Genomic DNA, 15,933 nt, shown 5'->3' with positions numbered 1-15,933 from the left:
AAATAAGTGACCACTTAAAAATGATGAGTTTCTTTGATTTTACTAAATTGAAAACCTCTGGAATATAATCAAGAGGAACATGGATGACCACAAGCCATCAAACCAAGCTGAAGTGCTTGATTTTTTGCACCAGGAGTGGCATAAAAGCAGTGTGTAAGACTGGTGGAGGAGAACTCCTAAAACTTTATGAATATTGACTTGTTTTCTTTGCATTATTTGAGGTCTGAAAGCTCTGCATATTTTTGCTATTTCAGCTAATTCTCATTTTTTGCAAATAAATTCTTTAAATGACAATATTTTTATTTGTCCGTAGTTAATAGAATAAAACAATGTTTTACGATGTTCATTTTAATCAAATAAATACCTATAAATAGCAAAATCAGAGAAACGGATTCAGAAACTGCAGTGGTCTCTTAATTTTTTTCAGAGCTGTATGTCTGTATGTCCACATATGGATTGGCATCTAATGTGGGTCAATACCTCAGTACCCAAAGCAGCATATGAGTGGTCATTTTCATCTGTGTGCGTAAATGTGTGTGCTGAGTGTAAATGATTGTATGTAGTGATTGTAAAGCGTCCTTGGGTGTCTATAAATATGCCTATATATAAGTGTCTATATATATATATATATATATATATATATATATATATAGATATATATGTAACCTCATCATTACCATCAAATATACACAAAATATATATAAAAAGGATACAATAACAACCTTACAGGCAGTGTTGTCTCTAAGCAGCACCTCATGTCAAAACTACAGCTGCAGTGCCTCCTTGTGGCCACAGAAATATCTCTCCCTCCTGCTGTCCTGAAATGCCAAGACTGGAAGTGTTTTATTGTTACATTTCATTCATCCTGTGTGCAATGACAAAAGTGCAAAAACAAGAATAACTTAAAATATAAGTACAAAAACGTAACAATGACTGCACTTCACCAACATACAGTGTTTCAGTACAAAATAAAGCCATGTCTAAAAGAAAAAAATATATAATAATAAAAAAAAAAACAATACAGCTGCTGGTACACTCCTAAAATAAATCAAGGTGCTTTAAAAGGTTCTTTAAATGAACTTTGTTTGTAATCTGTAGAACCTTCACTTGTAGTAATATAAAGGTTCTTCACACTCACACATTTTTTTACAAACATTTAAGCCTCATTTATCAAAATGTTCCTAATATTTTTTTCTATATTTGTGTTTGAGAAAAGACAAAAAGTGTACAGCTGTGTCCAAAACGGTGCTCTACTTACTATTCCCTACATGTGATAATCCAAATCACTATACAGGGCACTATTATTCGACAAGCTAGAGAAGGTTTTGGAAACCTTATTAGAGTTGTGGTCTTCAGAACCGAATTAATTCACAAATTAATTAACAAAATAATATATATTTCAACAAATGTGATTTAAGATGTGACAGATACTATAAATTATCTGAAACAAATAAAATGATATATTTAGGTCAACCTAGTGGATTAGGAAGCTTGTATTGTTAGCATTAGTACAAGTTTGAGTAAATTCAATAAGATAAATTTTTAAATGAAGATATCATAGACAGATGGTTAAAACAGGGTCTTTTACATCGAAAGAGTTGCAAAAGTTTGGAAACTGTTGATATAGAAAATAGGGCACGTCTTGGATACGTCTGATTCATACATCTTTTCTTAAGCCCTTATAATGATGGACCCCATTTTCCTTATATGTTAAACAAATCGCAAATAAGAAACCATTGGTGAACATCAGGATATTTGTGTTTTTATAAAGATAATTCTTCTTTTAAATGGTTGGTAAATAAGGTCCATTGTTCTTGATGGAACAACACGTCGTCTTCTAATATTTGGAAATTTGTTCAGACCAAGAAGTCATTATGCAGTCTCCCTCACATCAATCAAAACGATTATCTACACCAGCTCAGTTTAGCTCAGCATGATAATAAAAGTAGCACAAGATAAAAATTCAAGTAAAGATAAACTGAATCAAAATGTCCTGTTTAAGCATTTACAGTTCAGATTAGTTCCACTCAGTCCAAGCCTGTTTACACTAATACAGGCTAAAAAACTTCAAATATTTTCATTTGATTACAAATAGCTTTTACATTATATATATCTCAGTGTACTCATAGAAATAGAAATATAACAGCTTTACACACTCACATAGTGATACATGACAATAAAATTACTGCACTCTGTGGAATGCATTACTTTTAGAAATGTATCTTCACTCATTTCTACCAACCACACATTCTAATGTACACATCTGCCACTGATATCTTTCCCTTAAAGTAGCAAACAATATCCATAATATTGATAGTGCAGCTGTGATGCAAAAAAGTCTCCAAAATGTCAACAATACAGAAGAAGAAAATATTAAATTATCTTTTACCCATTTATCATGAAATTTTGATTTAAAAAAAAAGAACAATTGGCAAGAACTGAAAATGGCAAAGATGGAGATTCCAGGTTTTTGCAGGACAGCAACAATCAAGATCTGTATTAGTTGACACTTTTGACTTGTTAGGTTTAAGAATTACATATATAAATATTATTATAGAACAATCTGGTAAATTTCAGTAAAATAAATAGTTTGGATCTCCTTAGCATGCAATGATAAAACAGAACCAAAATTAAAGCACAAGCAAAGGCACTCAAGCATGTCACTTAGAATTTTCAGACAACAGAAAAGCAGGCATTTGCCATATCAAATAACTATAACGGAAACTCATCCTGAAAAAAAAAATTGGAGTGTTTCTGTGATTAAAAGTATTATAGTTCTTATCTATACTCATAGAAAATGATGATACAAAGGACTTTTGGTTTCCATGGTATTTTTAAAAGGGATAAATCTAAATGTGAACCTTTAAAAGGCTTGAAGAACCCTTTAAGAAGAATAAAAGAAGCTTTACTAAATGTACATGGTGTTTTTATAGTTATAGTTATAGGTTCTTCAATTTCACAAATTGGTAACCAACCAAATAAATATTTGTGGTGATGTATCCTTTTAAGCAAAACTATAAGGCTAGTGTTGCAACCGATCCAGATTTCTAATCAAACGACCAATAGTGGCCACAGAAAAATACAAAAGCTTCAAATAATTCATTGCACCTTTGCCCATGTGCATCAGCATTAATGTCCAAATAAATGTATGATATGGGTCACATAAAAAAAAGATTGTGTGGCTTGAACCTCGGATTTGGTGTAAAAAAAATTTGATGAAAAAAGACCCTCGTCCTTCTACCAATTTGATGTCCTATAAATCTTACATCTACCTTGTTCACAGGTTTACAACACAACTTTTGCTACCTGCTACCACCCCTTTATCTCTCTACCTTGTTCACAGGTTTACAACACAGCTTTTGCTACCTGCTACCACCCCTTTATCTCTCTAACTCAGTCATATCTCTCAGTGGAGCTTAATTAACCATAATTAACCAAAACAATTGAGCGTGATATTGATTTAAGATCATATCAACCAGCACTAAAGTTTTTACATTAATGTTTAAATTGTTTATTTTGTGTTTTATTAGGAAGTTACCATTTTGGATATTTCCATTCTTTTTATCGTCTTCAACAAGAATGTGTTGGTACCAAAATGAGGATTATACTTAAACATGTAAATATCAATAATCCATGAATATAAAATCAATAAATAGATTCACAGTATCACATTCAGCAAACACTAAAACACAGTACATAAAAAAGCTGACCGTAATCAGTCAGTTCCTTTCTCTGCAGAGAAGCCTAGCGAAAGCCTCTCCTGATCACAGGCCTCAGAAGAATAGGAGGTCAGGTTCAGTAGATTAAGAGCATGTGGCAGTGCCAGGCGGCAGTGGGCTGTAACTGTATTCCAGGAGCAGTTTTGGCGATGGCGAAGTTCACACTCAGCAGTACTCCTCGCTCTGCGGCTCGGGCATGTCATTCAGGTCCAGGAAGACAGAGTTGTTGGAGAGTTTGCGAGCAGAACTGGACAGGTCCAGCAGCTCCTCAGCTGTGCTGGGGACCGAACTGATATACATATCCCACACCTGGTCTGGAGAGTCCAAGTCCAGCAGCTTCTGCTTGATCTTCAGGTTCTTCTCGATGTTCCTTCGCTTGTGCTTGAACTCCAGAATGGTCTTGGTGTATCTGTTGATGGTGGTCACCGAGGATGCCATGCAGGCGGTGAAAGAACCCCAGGCTAAGCTGTAGGAAGGAGACACACATCCATAAATAATTCAGAAAAGAATCCTTGGTGACATGCAAATTGACTGATATTGATTGTTTATGCAGGTGTAAACGGACACTGCTAAGCTAAATGAAGGGTGTAAAAAGCTTACATGTAAGACCAGCTGTAGTCCCAGGTCTGCGGTTTCCAGTCTTCAGGGCCTAAACTCACAGTGAGCTGGAATGCTGTTGTGTACATCATGTGTGCCACCATTCCAAGGAGACCTGCAACAGTATAACATCCAAAAAAACACCTTTTTTTGGTGCTTAAATGTTTTAATTAACATCCATATATGCATATTCCATATTCAGTTTATTAGACTAGTGGACCAAGTCTTCAGGACCCATTATTATCATTTGGGTTGTGAGTGTGCTTTTTCTCCATGTATTCAATAATGGTTGTTGTAATGTAGGGAATAACATCATTACCTTTGTGGCAGGCTTTCTTCTTCCCCTGCAGAAAAAAAACTAAAGATGGATCCAGTGCCTCTTCCTGCAGGAAGCGTGTCAATTCAACACCACCCTATGTGGTATAGCCTTTGGGTTAATCTGTTCTGTAACTAATTACACAGCTGCTTCTTCATATCTGCTGGAGGTACAGATCCATTATCACCTAGGCTCTACCACAGCCTCCACCTTTATGACCTTCTCTCAAAGGTGCAAAAAGTATTCACATTCATTACTCAGGTAGAAGTATATATACTAGGTTTTAAAATACTTTTGAAGAAGTTGAAGTATCAAGTCATGGGTAGTTGGTAGTTGATGCCTGTAGTTCATTTGTTTCTCTGCATACTTTATTATCCTCCTTTCATCATGTTCCTCAATAATCAGAAATTCACAGGCTCAACACTGAGCAGATATTATTTGGGTTGTGGGTCATTTTCAGCACTGCATTAGTTGGTGGTGTGTTATAGAGCAAGATGCTGCAAGAGCAGAGAAACTGTGCTTAAATCTGTATTTCATCCCCGGCAACCACAGCTTACAAAGATACATTTGCAGTGGACTCAGAAACACCAACGAATGCCACGCTACACTGGAAGGTCAATCAAAGATGGAGTTCTGGATTTGTGATAAATGGCCAGTCTGTTCCAACAAAACTGTAAAGTCAGCAAGTAGGCAGCAGAGTGATGATCTGGTCTGGAGTACTGGAAAGTGAGATTTTAGGTCCCTTTAGGGTCCATTACCTAAGGGTGATGAAATGACCTTCATATGCTCCTAAGAGATCTAAACTAGATTTGGGCAATATGACAATATTTTATTTTACTGTGATACATTATATGACACCAAGTTGTAGCTATATTAATAAACAAATCCACAGGCAGAACTTAGAATTTAGCTGCCTGCTTTTGTTTTAGATATGTAGCAGATTTTTGTGAGATTTGTTAAATAACTGAATGTTATACAGTGTCAGAAACCACATAGCTTAAGTAAGTCTGTTTGAGATAATTCAGAACAAGTTTGAGGTTTGAGGACGTGTCTGAAGATTTGTGAAGGTAGTCTGCACAATGCTAATCAGTAGCTGTAAGCTTTCATTACTGCAATTAGCTATTAGCTACAGCGCAAAAGCAAAAAACATGACAATAAATATTGTGAAAATTTGATATTCACTTGTTAAAGCACTGGCCTTAACATTAAAGTCTACCATAAAAGAAAATGTCCTATAATACACTTTAATGCAATTTATTAGTGTGTGATGTAATATAGTAGTGTGATGAAATTCTGATATATGATATAAGATAAACTGACCGACGCTCTATAAAACTGTCTGTGGCAGTGAATGCACTGTCGCTCAAGGCCTTTGGTCCAAACTGACATTACTGTGCCTCGCCACAGGGGGGCAGTGTTACACCATATTAGAAAATAGGGTCAGCAAAGTCCTCCAGTAGAGGACATTAAACATTCTCAACATTCAGAATAACAGAATGCACTTAATTTCCTGTCTCCTCCAGAATGGTCCCTTAATGAGACAGCTCTCCGCCACCTCTCCAACCGCATAAATAAATACTTTAAATCTCTACTTACCCAAACTAAATGGCAGAGAACTCTAAATACTTAATGTCACCAATCCCAATGTCACCATTAAATCTGTTCCTTCATTATTCAGTGAGAACCCCAGTGCCAGAGCACTTGGGAGCTGATGGAAGGTGGTAATTAATGAAGACTGTCAGCTTTGGCTAGGGTATGTACCACACTGGTGCAGTTCAGGGACATTGCTTAATGGGGTCATTGCGTTAAAGTGTTAGAGATGTGAAATCTTCTGTCCAGATGGTAGTAATGCAGACTTAATCAACAACACCAGCAAGTCAGACCTTGAGTCAGGACAATCAGAGTCACCCAGCTCCAGAAATAGCCAAGCTGAAGTGTAATAGGAGATTATTAGGAGAAAACGCAAAGTCGTACAGATTAGGTCAATTGGTGTTCATCGTCTAAATGACTTGTATATAAGAAAGCAGTGAATCTGATACAATGTGTTTGAATGGTACTGGCAAAAAACACAAACACTACAACCTAAAATGAAATTGTGTTTATTATTATGTTTTTTGAATGTTAAACATCTGTCAATACTAGAGAAATATAGAGGAAATATTGACTAGATATGTTTAAATATCAGACTATTTTCAGCCAAAATAAGGAATTAGCAATTGGCAGATCAGATCTTACTTACAATTAAGGATTGTAGCAGTTGTAGGAGCTTCTTAAGACTGTTTTAAAACTACTGTGTTGAGTCAACACATTGTGTACGGCGTAACCTGTGTGAGTGCCCTACGACACTGTGTGCATATATATTTGTTTGTTTGTGTGTCTGCACTGCTCTGCAGTTTAAACAGTGAAGGAAGTAATGTGTGGGTGTGAACAAGAGCCTCAGCGAACCAATCACAGCTGCTGCTTTCTGCACAATACAACAGTTACATTTCTGGTGTTCATAGACTGCGGCGTAGGTTTGGCACAGAAATATAAATTGTCTTTTAGTCACAAGAAGCTGTAGTCTTTTGTTCAATGGGTAGGAGGAACTAGAGCTGGTGCACGGCAGCATATGTTCATTAACAGCCAGCCATGTACTTGCTGGGAGAACAGGTTCGGCTCTGCTCCACTTGGCTCTGCACGGCTAGATCAATCTGGCTTTGCAGAATGTGCAAAACTAACATGCCTCATGAAGGAAGCAAAGTAAAAAGTGAATCATTCAGTCCATACTATGAGCAGCTATTAGCAGAGCACAGTAAAACGCACCAATGCCACTACCCACAAAACAGCAAGCAACCACAATAAATATAAACAGTTTTTGCACTATAAGGCGCACCATATTATAAGGCACACTAGCAATGAACATCTATTTTCTGGTCAATTTTCATACACGAGGTGCACCAGATTATAAGGCGCATTTTAAAAGACACTACAAGAAACTTCTAATTCAGCAGGTCTCACCGCTGGGTGGTGGTAGGGGGTTAACTAGCTAACTAAGTATTATATTAACTAGCTAACTAAGTATTAAGTATTATCGGCCTAAAGCTAAACTAAGTAAAAGAAACAAAACAAAAATACTTTCATTTAAAGCCAAATAAGTGCTGGATGTTAATCTACCCATATTTCTATCCTGAAAACTGTTTATTTGGGTGAGTAAAGCGCTTCCATTTATCTACATTAAACTTAGATTCCCGAATTTCTCCAAGACTAAGGCTGAAGCATTAGCATTAGCGGCTAACCGCTAGCCCGACAGCTCTACACTCAGGAACCGGTAAGCGGTTCGTCCCACAAAGCTTGTATTAACACGGTAAACGTGCAGGCTACAGTCCAATATACTCCCCTCTGAATGGCGAAAGAGCTAGTGCGGGTAATGCTAATACTGCTCGAGCAGTGCTAGCCGAGTTAGCAGCAGGCGACAGGCCGATAATACTGAATGGGGTAGCTACAGATGTACTGTATATCTACAAATAATGTGCTAATTTACACTTACTTACTGCACTGTTGTCCCTTCTTTCTTAATGTCCTTGAATTTCTTTCTTCTCTCTTGCTTTCTCTTTTTTTCTCTCTTTTGCTGCAGAATGTCTCACTGGATAATGTACATATCTGTCCTACCACAAGGGTGTGAAATCTCCTCTGTGTGGATTTTACCACAAAAAAGAGAAATAAAAAAAAGAGAAATATAGAGCCTCAACAATCCGATTACTTTATATGCCAGCAAAATCCCTGAACTGCACAAAGGCAGACCAGACTCAGCCCAGCAATGCTAAATTTACTCACACTAATGCTGCAGTAATCTCAATAAGTCAAAGCAGATGGCTTAACAAATAATACAGTTATGTTACAGTTAGTATGATACACACGGCGAACAACAAAAACAACACAATCTTTACTTTAAACGTAACTTCTGGGAGAATAATGGAGATTTGTCTGGGTCATGACCCAGTTAGAGGCCAATTGTTGACAACTGTGGTGTATTATGGATAATTCTTCTTTCAGTCAGACTATTTTTATTACTGTGTCTTTAAAGGGCATATTTGGGGTCATGGTTCGGTGCATGAAAATACACAATGTGCTATTACGATGAATACGAGTGCATGACATCTGAAAACTTTAAGTCCAGCACATTTCTGGTCCTGGAGATCTACAACCCTGCAAAGTTTACCTTCAACCATGATCTTACACCTGATCTTATACCTGACCCAGGTAATGAAGGCCTTCAGGTACATGAGAACATTTTGGTCTCAGGTGTGTTAGACATGAAATATCCAGAGTGGTAGATCTCCATGACCTGGAATGTGCTCCCCTGCATTAAAATACACAGCATTGGATTTGCATGGTATTGTGGGAACTGTAGTGGTTTAGGATTTTTGATATGGCAACAGTAGTATTGTTTGTGCTGGTGTCACTACAGAGTTGCATCATCAAACTAAATCTTCCTTAAGGTCTTTTTGCAGTCAGACAGGGGTTTTGATCAAACTTTTTAGCAAATTCTATAAACATTTTACTCAGAAAGTTCTCTTGAACCTTGATATAATCAACAATGCCGATTATCTAAATGTGTCGACTACGAATTTCATTGTCGACAAATCGTTAATATGTAACAGTACCGCATTACACAAAGTGCTGTTGACAGAAGAGCAATGGGAGATAATAGGCTCACTCACACAGTTTACACTCAACTTAGTCTGTGTCTCCAAAAGTGCCAAACATAACAGGTTACATATTTAAGCACTAAATTTCAGTACTTTCCACGTGTAAACAACACCTAGACAGTTAAATGCCTTTTAAATCTTATGTTCAGGTGTATATTTTAAAGATGGAGGGCATGGCAGAAATAATTGCTGAGTAATCAACTAATCGTAAAATTAATCATCAGATTAGTCGACTACCAAAATGATCATTAGTTGCAGCCCTACTGTTCCTGTATTTCCAATTTGAGAGTACTAAGCAGCTGTTTAGATGAGACCATGGCCACAGGTTGCTGAAAGTCAGCACGTTTTGAAATTTGCATCAGTTGGTCTTGCCTAGCGATTATTTTGAAAAAATTAAGTTTTGTTATCTGACACCTCAAATCTGCTCAAATCTCTTGGTGTGTCTCTCTTCTTTACTCTAATATTAAGCAAACAATCGTCTTACCTGACATAGCCCCCTAAAACTATGTTTAGTGTAGCTACTGTGGAATCTGAAAATCCATATATATATGGTTTGCATATTTACAATGACACAGCAAATGTTATGGGATAACACTATGTAAACTGATCAAGTGTTACCGTACGAGATGGCTTAGGAATATATATGCATATTATAAGTTATAAGGTGATATCTTGTGATTGAGGTTGAACACTGATAGTGGGTGCCAGACAGATGAGACATTCCATTTATCAAATTATTCAGACATTTAAAATTCCTTAATCCACAGGGTCACCCGTGTACTGGGGATACTTCTTACAAGGCATTACAACCCACAGTGGACAGCGCTGAGAGTGGTAATGATCACAATCAGCAGCACCTGCAAAAAATGTCTGTGTGACAAATATCACATCCACATTCAGTGCAGTAAGCCCCACACACAAATGCAGCAGGTTAGTGAGTGTCCTTCAGCATCCATGAAACATAGCAAAAGCCTTTTATAAAAAAAAGTCTTCACTCAAATGATTCACTTACATCATTAAATTCTTCAGTTCCGGATGTAATCAGTAGTGACAGTCCAATATGACATTGCACTACCCTACACAGGAAGTAGCAGATTCAACGTCAGCAACTGTGAATACCTTCACAGGTCATGTAGTTGAAGGTCCAGCGGAAGTGAATTAATCCTTTCCTTTGCTGAAGGACACTAACAAAGCCCCCACTCGCACATGTCTGTACAGATAAATAAATCAGCACACACAGAAACTGATGGGCTATGGTTTCATTGTTGCAAATCTAGACTAAAGAATCATGTCAGTGTAAATTCACTTCGTGCTACATATGGATTTCAGTGCATACGCTACGTCAAATACCCTACACACATGCTGGCTTAAGGTAGTATTAATTTTCTGCCCATGTGTTGTTCAAAGCCCTTAAATAAACCAAGAGGTCAAAAATAGCCTGGATGAAATTCAAGAGGATTTGATACTGTGAGGCTTATGTAGGATCTAGACCACGAAGCTGCAATTCTGTGTGTAGAGCACCGTCTGCTTTCCCCAGCAGCAGCAGCAGCAGCAGCAGCAGCATGGCTTGGGTGGCTGGTTCTCAGGAAAAGCAAAGACCAGCCTGCAGCGTCACAAACATCTAACACTGTCGCTCTCCAGACACTACAAACACTGCCAGCCTTTGGGAACGGGGTCCGTGACAGTCTCACTCAGGCAGGCCAGTGTTCCTGAAGAATATGTCAGCTAAGCTCTGCCACTCCAGCTGTAGCCTGTTTACTCTCCAGTCCTGCTCTATAGACTGATGGGGGATCACAGAGATATGCAAAATGTGACATTTCATGAGGCTGAATCGTGATGAGCTCTATGTGCTCTAATTTCCAACACTTCAAAGTCTGATCACGGAATCCAAGGATGAGATTTCTGTTAGGCCTGGGTTCATTAATGCATTTACAGGAAACTCTTACTCGTGAGTAAGAAATGCGTTTTTGTATAATTTTACAATAAAAAATATATGTACTAGCACATGAACCTGTGTGAAAAGACGGCATGTAACACTTTTATGAGGGGACAGTTAAACTAATCAAGCTGTTACCTGACAAGACGGTGAATATGGCGGCAAAGGCGTTCAGTTTGAGGCCATCAATGACGTTCCCAAAATGGCAGACCTCAATGGACATGAGGATTCCCCCAGTGGACAGAAGCAGAATATACAAACACTCAGCCACGATACACAGCCACAAGACCCCTGAAGAAAAGAGAGAGAGAGGCAAATAAAGAGAAAAAGAGATAAAGAGATAATGAAGTCAACACAGGCAAGAGAAGAGTTAAAATAGAAAAAGAGCCTCAGAGACAACAGAGAGAGGAGAGAGAGAGGAGGGAAATAAAAGAAAAGAGAGAAAGAAAGTTAAGATAGAAAAAAGAAATAAAGAGAATTCTAGGAAAAAAACAGTAGAGGGTGAAGGAAATGAGACGAATATGAAACAGAGGAAGAGATACAGTAAAAAGAAAGAGAGAGAAAGAATGATTGTTAGAAAAAGAAGTAACATGAAAAGAGAGGAGGAAGAGGTCTAGAAACAAAATAAAGAGAAAGAGAGATAATTGTAAAGAAAGGAGGACAGAAAGGAAAACAGGAAATAGATAAGCAGAATAAGAGAGGAAGACAAAAAAAGAGAGAAAGAGAATGTTAAGGAAGAATGGTCAGGAAAAGAGGGTGAAAGAGAAAATAAACAGAGAACAAAATAATCTGAAAGAATGTTAAAGAAAGAATGTGTGAAAAAATATATTAGACAGAGAAACCAAAGAAAGAGAGGAAGAGAAACGGAAAAGGCAGAGACAAAATTAAAATGTAAAAAAGAACAAAAACAGTGAGACAAAGAATCAGTTAAGAGACAAAGAGAGCATTAGAGAAAATGGAGAGAATGGCAAAAAATTAGAGAGAAACAGAATGCAAAAAAGAAGAGGGAGATTAACAGAAGATGGACAGAGAAGGAAAGCAATGGTTAAAGAATGAGAAAGGGGGATACAGAGAGAAACCAGAAGATAGAGACAGATTAAAGCTGCAGCAGACAGACTCTAGAGGAATAGCAGACAGGTATCAGAGGTCAGAGGTTTTATCGTGATGAACTCAGAGGCAGCAGGAACACTGATCTGAGCGCTGATTAGCTCGGCCTTCACAGAGAACTGACACTGTAAACCCTGAGAGCAGCAACAGAGGCTGGTCTAGCTCCACATTCTTCACATCTTTCATTAGGGGTCTCTCAAACATGCACATATGGAGGATGCTGAACTGTGGATTCAGGGAGAGTTCAGTGTTCACAGCTTTTACAGCATGCACATCTACATATTTTATGGAATCCCAGAGGACTTCATCATAAATGATCATGCTTTCTACATACTCAAATCATTGTATTGTATTGTATATTCCTAAGTAGCTGCAGATCTTGTGATAAGCTTTTTGAATGGTATCCATGAAAGCTTGAATATGCCATAGCATAAATTATAGAAAATGTCTAGAGGATGACAATAGAAAAGAGAAAGGCTGACAGTACTGTACCAGTACTAGTCCATGAATATAAAGTATATAAAAATTTTGATTACAGTCTGTCTGTGTGAAAAATAAAAAATACTTAATTAGTCCAAAGTACTAAGACCTCTATCATCATAAAACTGCTGTGAGAAGGTGTGTTTTTAATCGCAGCATATGTAAATCAATTACTCTAAAGGCACAAAAAGAACTCCCAAGAGGATAATGTTAGTCAGTATGCCCCCCCTAAAAAACCCTGTCGGTCAATACACAGCAACCAGACCGATAAACAGATTCCCAGTGAGCTGAAATAACCCCCTCAAACAGCACAACAAGAGCAAGATAACAACAGAGAAGCCACTTCAAGTCAGGCCATTACTTTCAGTCAAATCACATTAGGCTTGCTCAATATATTATTTTAGCATCAGCATCACAATGTTTGCATGTGCAACATTCACATCGCAGAATACAATCAAATATGTCATGCTATAATCTTTTTAATGCAAATGGAAGAAAGTTTTTTTTATAATAATATCTGCCAATATTATTGATTTTACACTGAACATTTGGATTACCACTACAGGGGTGAGTTCATAATTAGAATAGTAGTGCTGAAATAAATTCATGATTAGAATGGCACTGCTGAAGTAAATTCATAATTAGAACAGCACTGCTAAAGTAAATTCATAAGAATAGCAGTGCTGAAGTATATTCAAGATTAGAATAGCTCTTCTGAAGTAAATATATGATTAGAAAAGCACTGCTGAAGTAAATATATGATTATAAAAGCACTTCTGAAGTAAATATATGATTAGAATAGCACTACTTATGTAAATATATGATTAGAAAAGCACTGCTGAGGTAAATATATGATTAAAGTAGAACTGCAGATGTAAATTCATGATTATAGTAGCACTATTAAAGTAAATTCATGATTAGAATAGCACTGCTGAAGTAAACGCATGCTTAGAATAACACTACTGAAGTAAATTCATGAATAGAACAGCAGTAGTTTTGTAATTACCTTTTTCTTTGAATTTAGACCATATAATGTTTGTAATGGTAAAAATGTGGCCAATTTAAAGATAATGGTGAGATTTGGTCTCCAGCATTGAGCCAAAAGTTTGATTTTGTTCATTGTTTGTGCATCCTTAGTTTGCTTCTAATCCTGGATATGAATACTTAATATCACAGCATGATGGACTGTCAACTTCTGATGAAACCTGGAAAAAAATCCTGTATTTCAAAATAATACAATATATATTTCAGTGTCAGAGTCAGTCATAAAACCCTGTGGAAATGACAAAAAAGGACTGAACTTACCTCTCTCATGAGGAGGTGCGACATTTATAAAACTTCTACATTTCTCGCCTGAGGACAAAGACAGAGCAGAAATCATGGAGAGAGAGAATTACACAGTAAAATCTCTATTACTGTTTTTTACACCAACATAAAAACACTTCAGAGCCACAGGGTTTAAGTGGTGCTTTTAATGAGCTGAAAAATACTCAGCTCAGAGAAATATTAAAATATAGTGTCTGCGAGTTACAGGTACAGACAAATAAAAAAAATAATAATAAATGAGACATATTAAAAGAAGACTGAAAAAACAGGTTTACAGCTCAATAAATGCTCATGTGTCCTTTGTTTATATTGTGTTCTGACTCTCATTCACACCCTACTGTCATCATACATGATGTGGTACATACAACTTGTGGGATATAGCAAACCATTCTGAGAAAAAAGAATGCCTATATTTTATATAAAAGACAAACAGTACTAAAATAGCCTGTATTATTAGTGTATTATAAAGTCATTCTCGACTGATAATATGTCGGTCAGTGGGTTTGCAGGATCATCCAATGCTTTAGGTCTTATCTTAGAGCATTAGCTTATCAGCTAGTCTAAATCCTCATTTCTAATAATGAGAAAAAAACAGCCAAGATAACGACAGAACTGCTAATATAGTGAAAAACAGAGGCTTAGGCAAACATTCAGGATTCAGAAGGAGCATTTTCTCCTCAAGTTTAACCTAAAGACGAATTTAGTAAATGACTTTAACTCTGTTTGAACTTTGGAGATCATTTCCACAGGAGAACATCTGCCACAGCACTCCCCTCTGTGGGTGTGAGTTGTTGAGCTAGTAAATATATTGTTTTCTTCAGTTAGAAAGAAGTAAAGCAGATTTTAACTTTTGAGTTTTACCTATCAGGTCGATGTTCTGCTCGCAGGAGAACCATATTCCGCTGTGGAAAGTCCTCATAACGAACTTATCCTCGCCGGTCTCGAACACGTACTGAACCATACGGCTGTCGTTACCGCCGCGCGTGCTGTTGTAGCTGATGCAGTACGACTGCCTGCCGACCACCGACCCCGAACAGAAGGGCTTCACCACCTTGCGCGTGCCCTCGCACCAGTGGCTCGTGGTGAGCGCGGACACGGCCAGCAGCATCGCGGCCAGGTTCAGCGCGAGCGCCAGAGACGCGCGGCGCCGCCGGTCCAGACCCGTCATCACTGGAGACCCGGGGATCCCCTATCCAAACACCAGCAGAACCAGCACCAGAACCAGCAGCAGGACAAGAGTTACTGTGAGTCACTCGCCGCTTTACCTTCAGGATGATACTGGGAGGAACGGCTTCAAGGTCCTGAGAAAGAGAGCGCGAAAGAGCGAGAGAGAGAGAGAGAGAGAGAGAGAGAGGCTCCTCGCGCTTTGCGCTTAGCCTCCCCGCCCATTTCGCTCCGCGAAACTTTCATTGGCCGATGAAGAAGCTTCACAGTGCTGCTGTTCTGAGGGAAGATAGTGTTCAACATAGTGTCACACGTTCTTTATCAGCCTAATATGCACACAACAACACTTTTAAAAGTCTTGTACTTTGTGAAAATTGGAAGTCTCTGTGCTTTTCTCACAGCAAAACCAGTTAAACATGCCACAGAATGCATTCATTATTTATTAACCCTTTAAGGCATTGGTCGGCAATTAACAATTGCAACAATTGAATTCAAAGAGGGTAAACTCAAGAAAGGAATAAATAAACACCACTCCTCACACAGATTAAACCAGAGTCATGGTCCAATACACTACTGCTACCGGAAAAAACGCCATTATTA

The 15,933-nt window shown here is 37.8% G+C and overlaps 1 protein-coding gene across 2 annotated transcripts; it reads right to left on the bottom strand.

Annotated features, from left to right (window-relative positions):
* Window positions 1-824: 824 nt before the first annotated feature.
* Window positions 825-15,503, bottom strand: gsg1l2b (gsg1-like 2b). 2 transcript variants are annotated; one of them, XM_007257226.4, is made up of 5 exons: window positions 15,031-15,503; window positions 14,149-14,196; window positions 11,395-11,547; window positions 4,320-4,431; window positions 825-4,185 (listed from the first exon to the last, which is right to left on the bottom strand). In XM_007257226.4, exons 1-5 carry the CDS (start codon window positions 15,335-15,337, stop codon window positions 3,885-3,887), a joined length of 921 nt encoding a protein of 306 aa, XP_007257288.1. In that variant the 5' UTR covers window positions 15,338-15,503; the 3' UTR covers window positions 825-3,884. The 2 variants fall into 2 exon arrangements, with proteins under 2 accessions (XP_007257288.1, XP_007257290.1); XM_007257228.4 differs by lacking the exon at window positions 11,395-11,547.
* Window positions 15,504-15,933: the final 430 nt, after the last annotated feature.

The sequence above is a fragment of the Astyanax mexicanus genome, chromosome 15 (assembly GCF_023375975.1).
Source record: "Astyanax mexicanus isolate ESR-SI-001 chromosome 15, AstMex3_surface, whole genome shotgun sequence".
Taxonomy (NCBI): domain Eukaryota; kingdom Metazoa; phylum Chordata; class Actinopteri; order Characiformes; family Acestrorhamphidae; genus Astyanax; species Astyanax mexicanus.
This window is presented reverse-complemented; position numbering and strand designations above follow the sequence as displayed.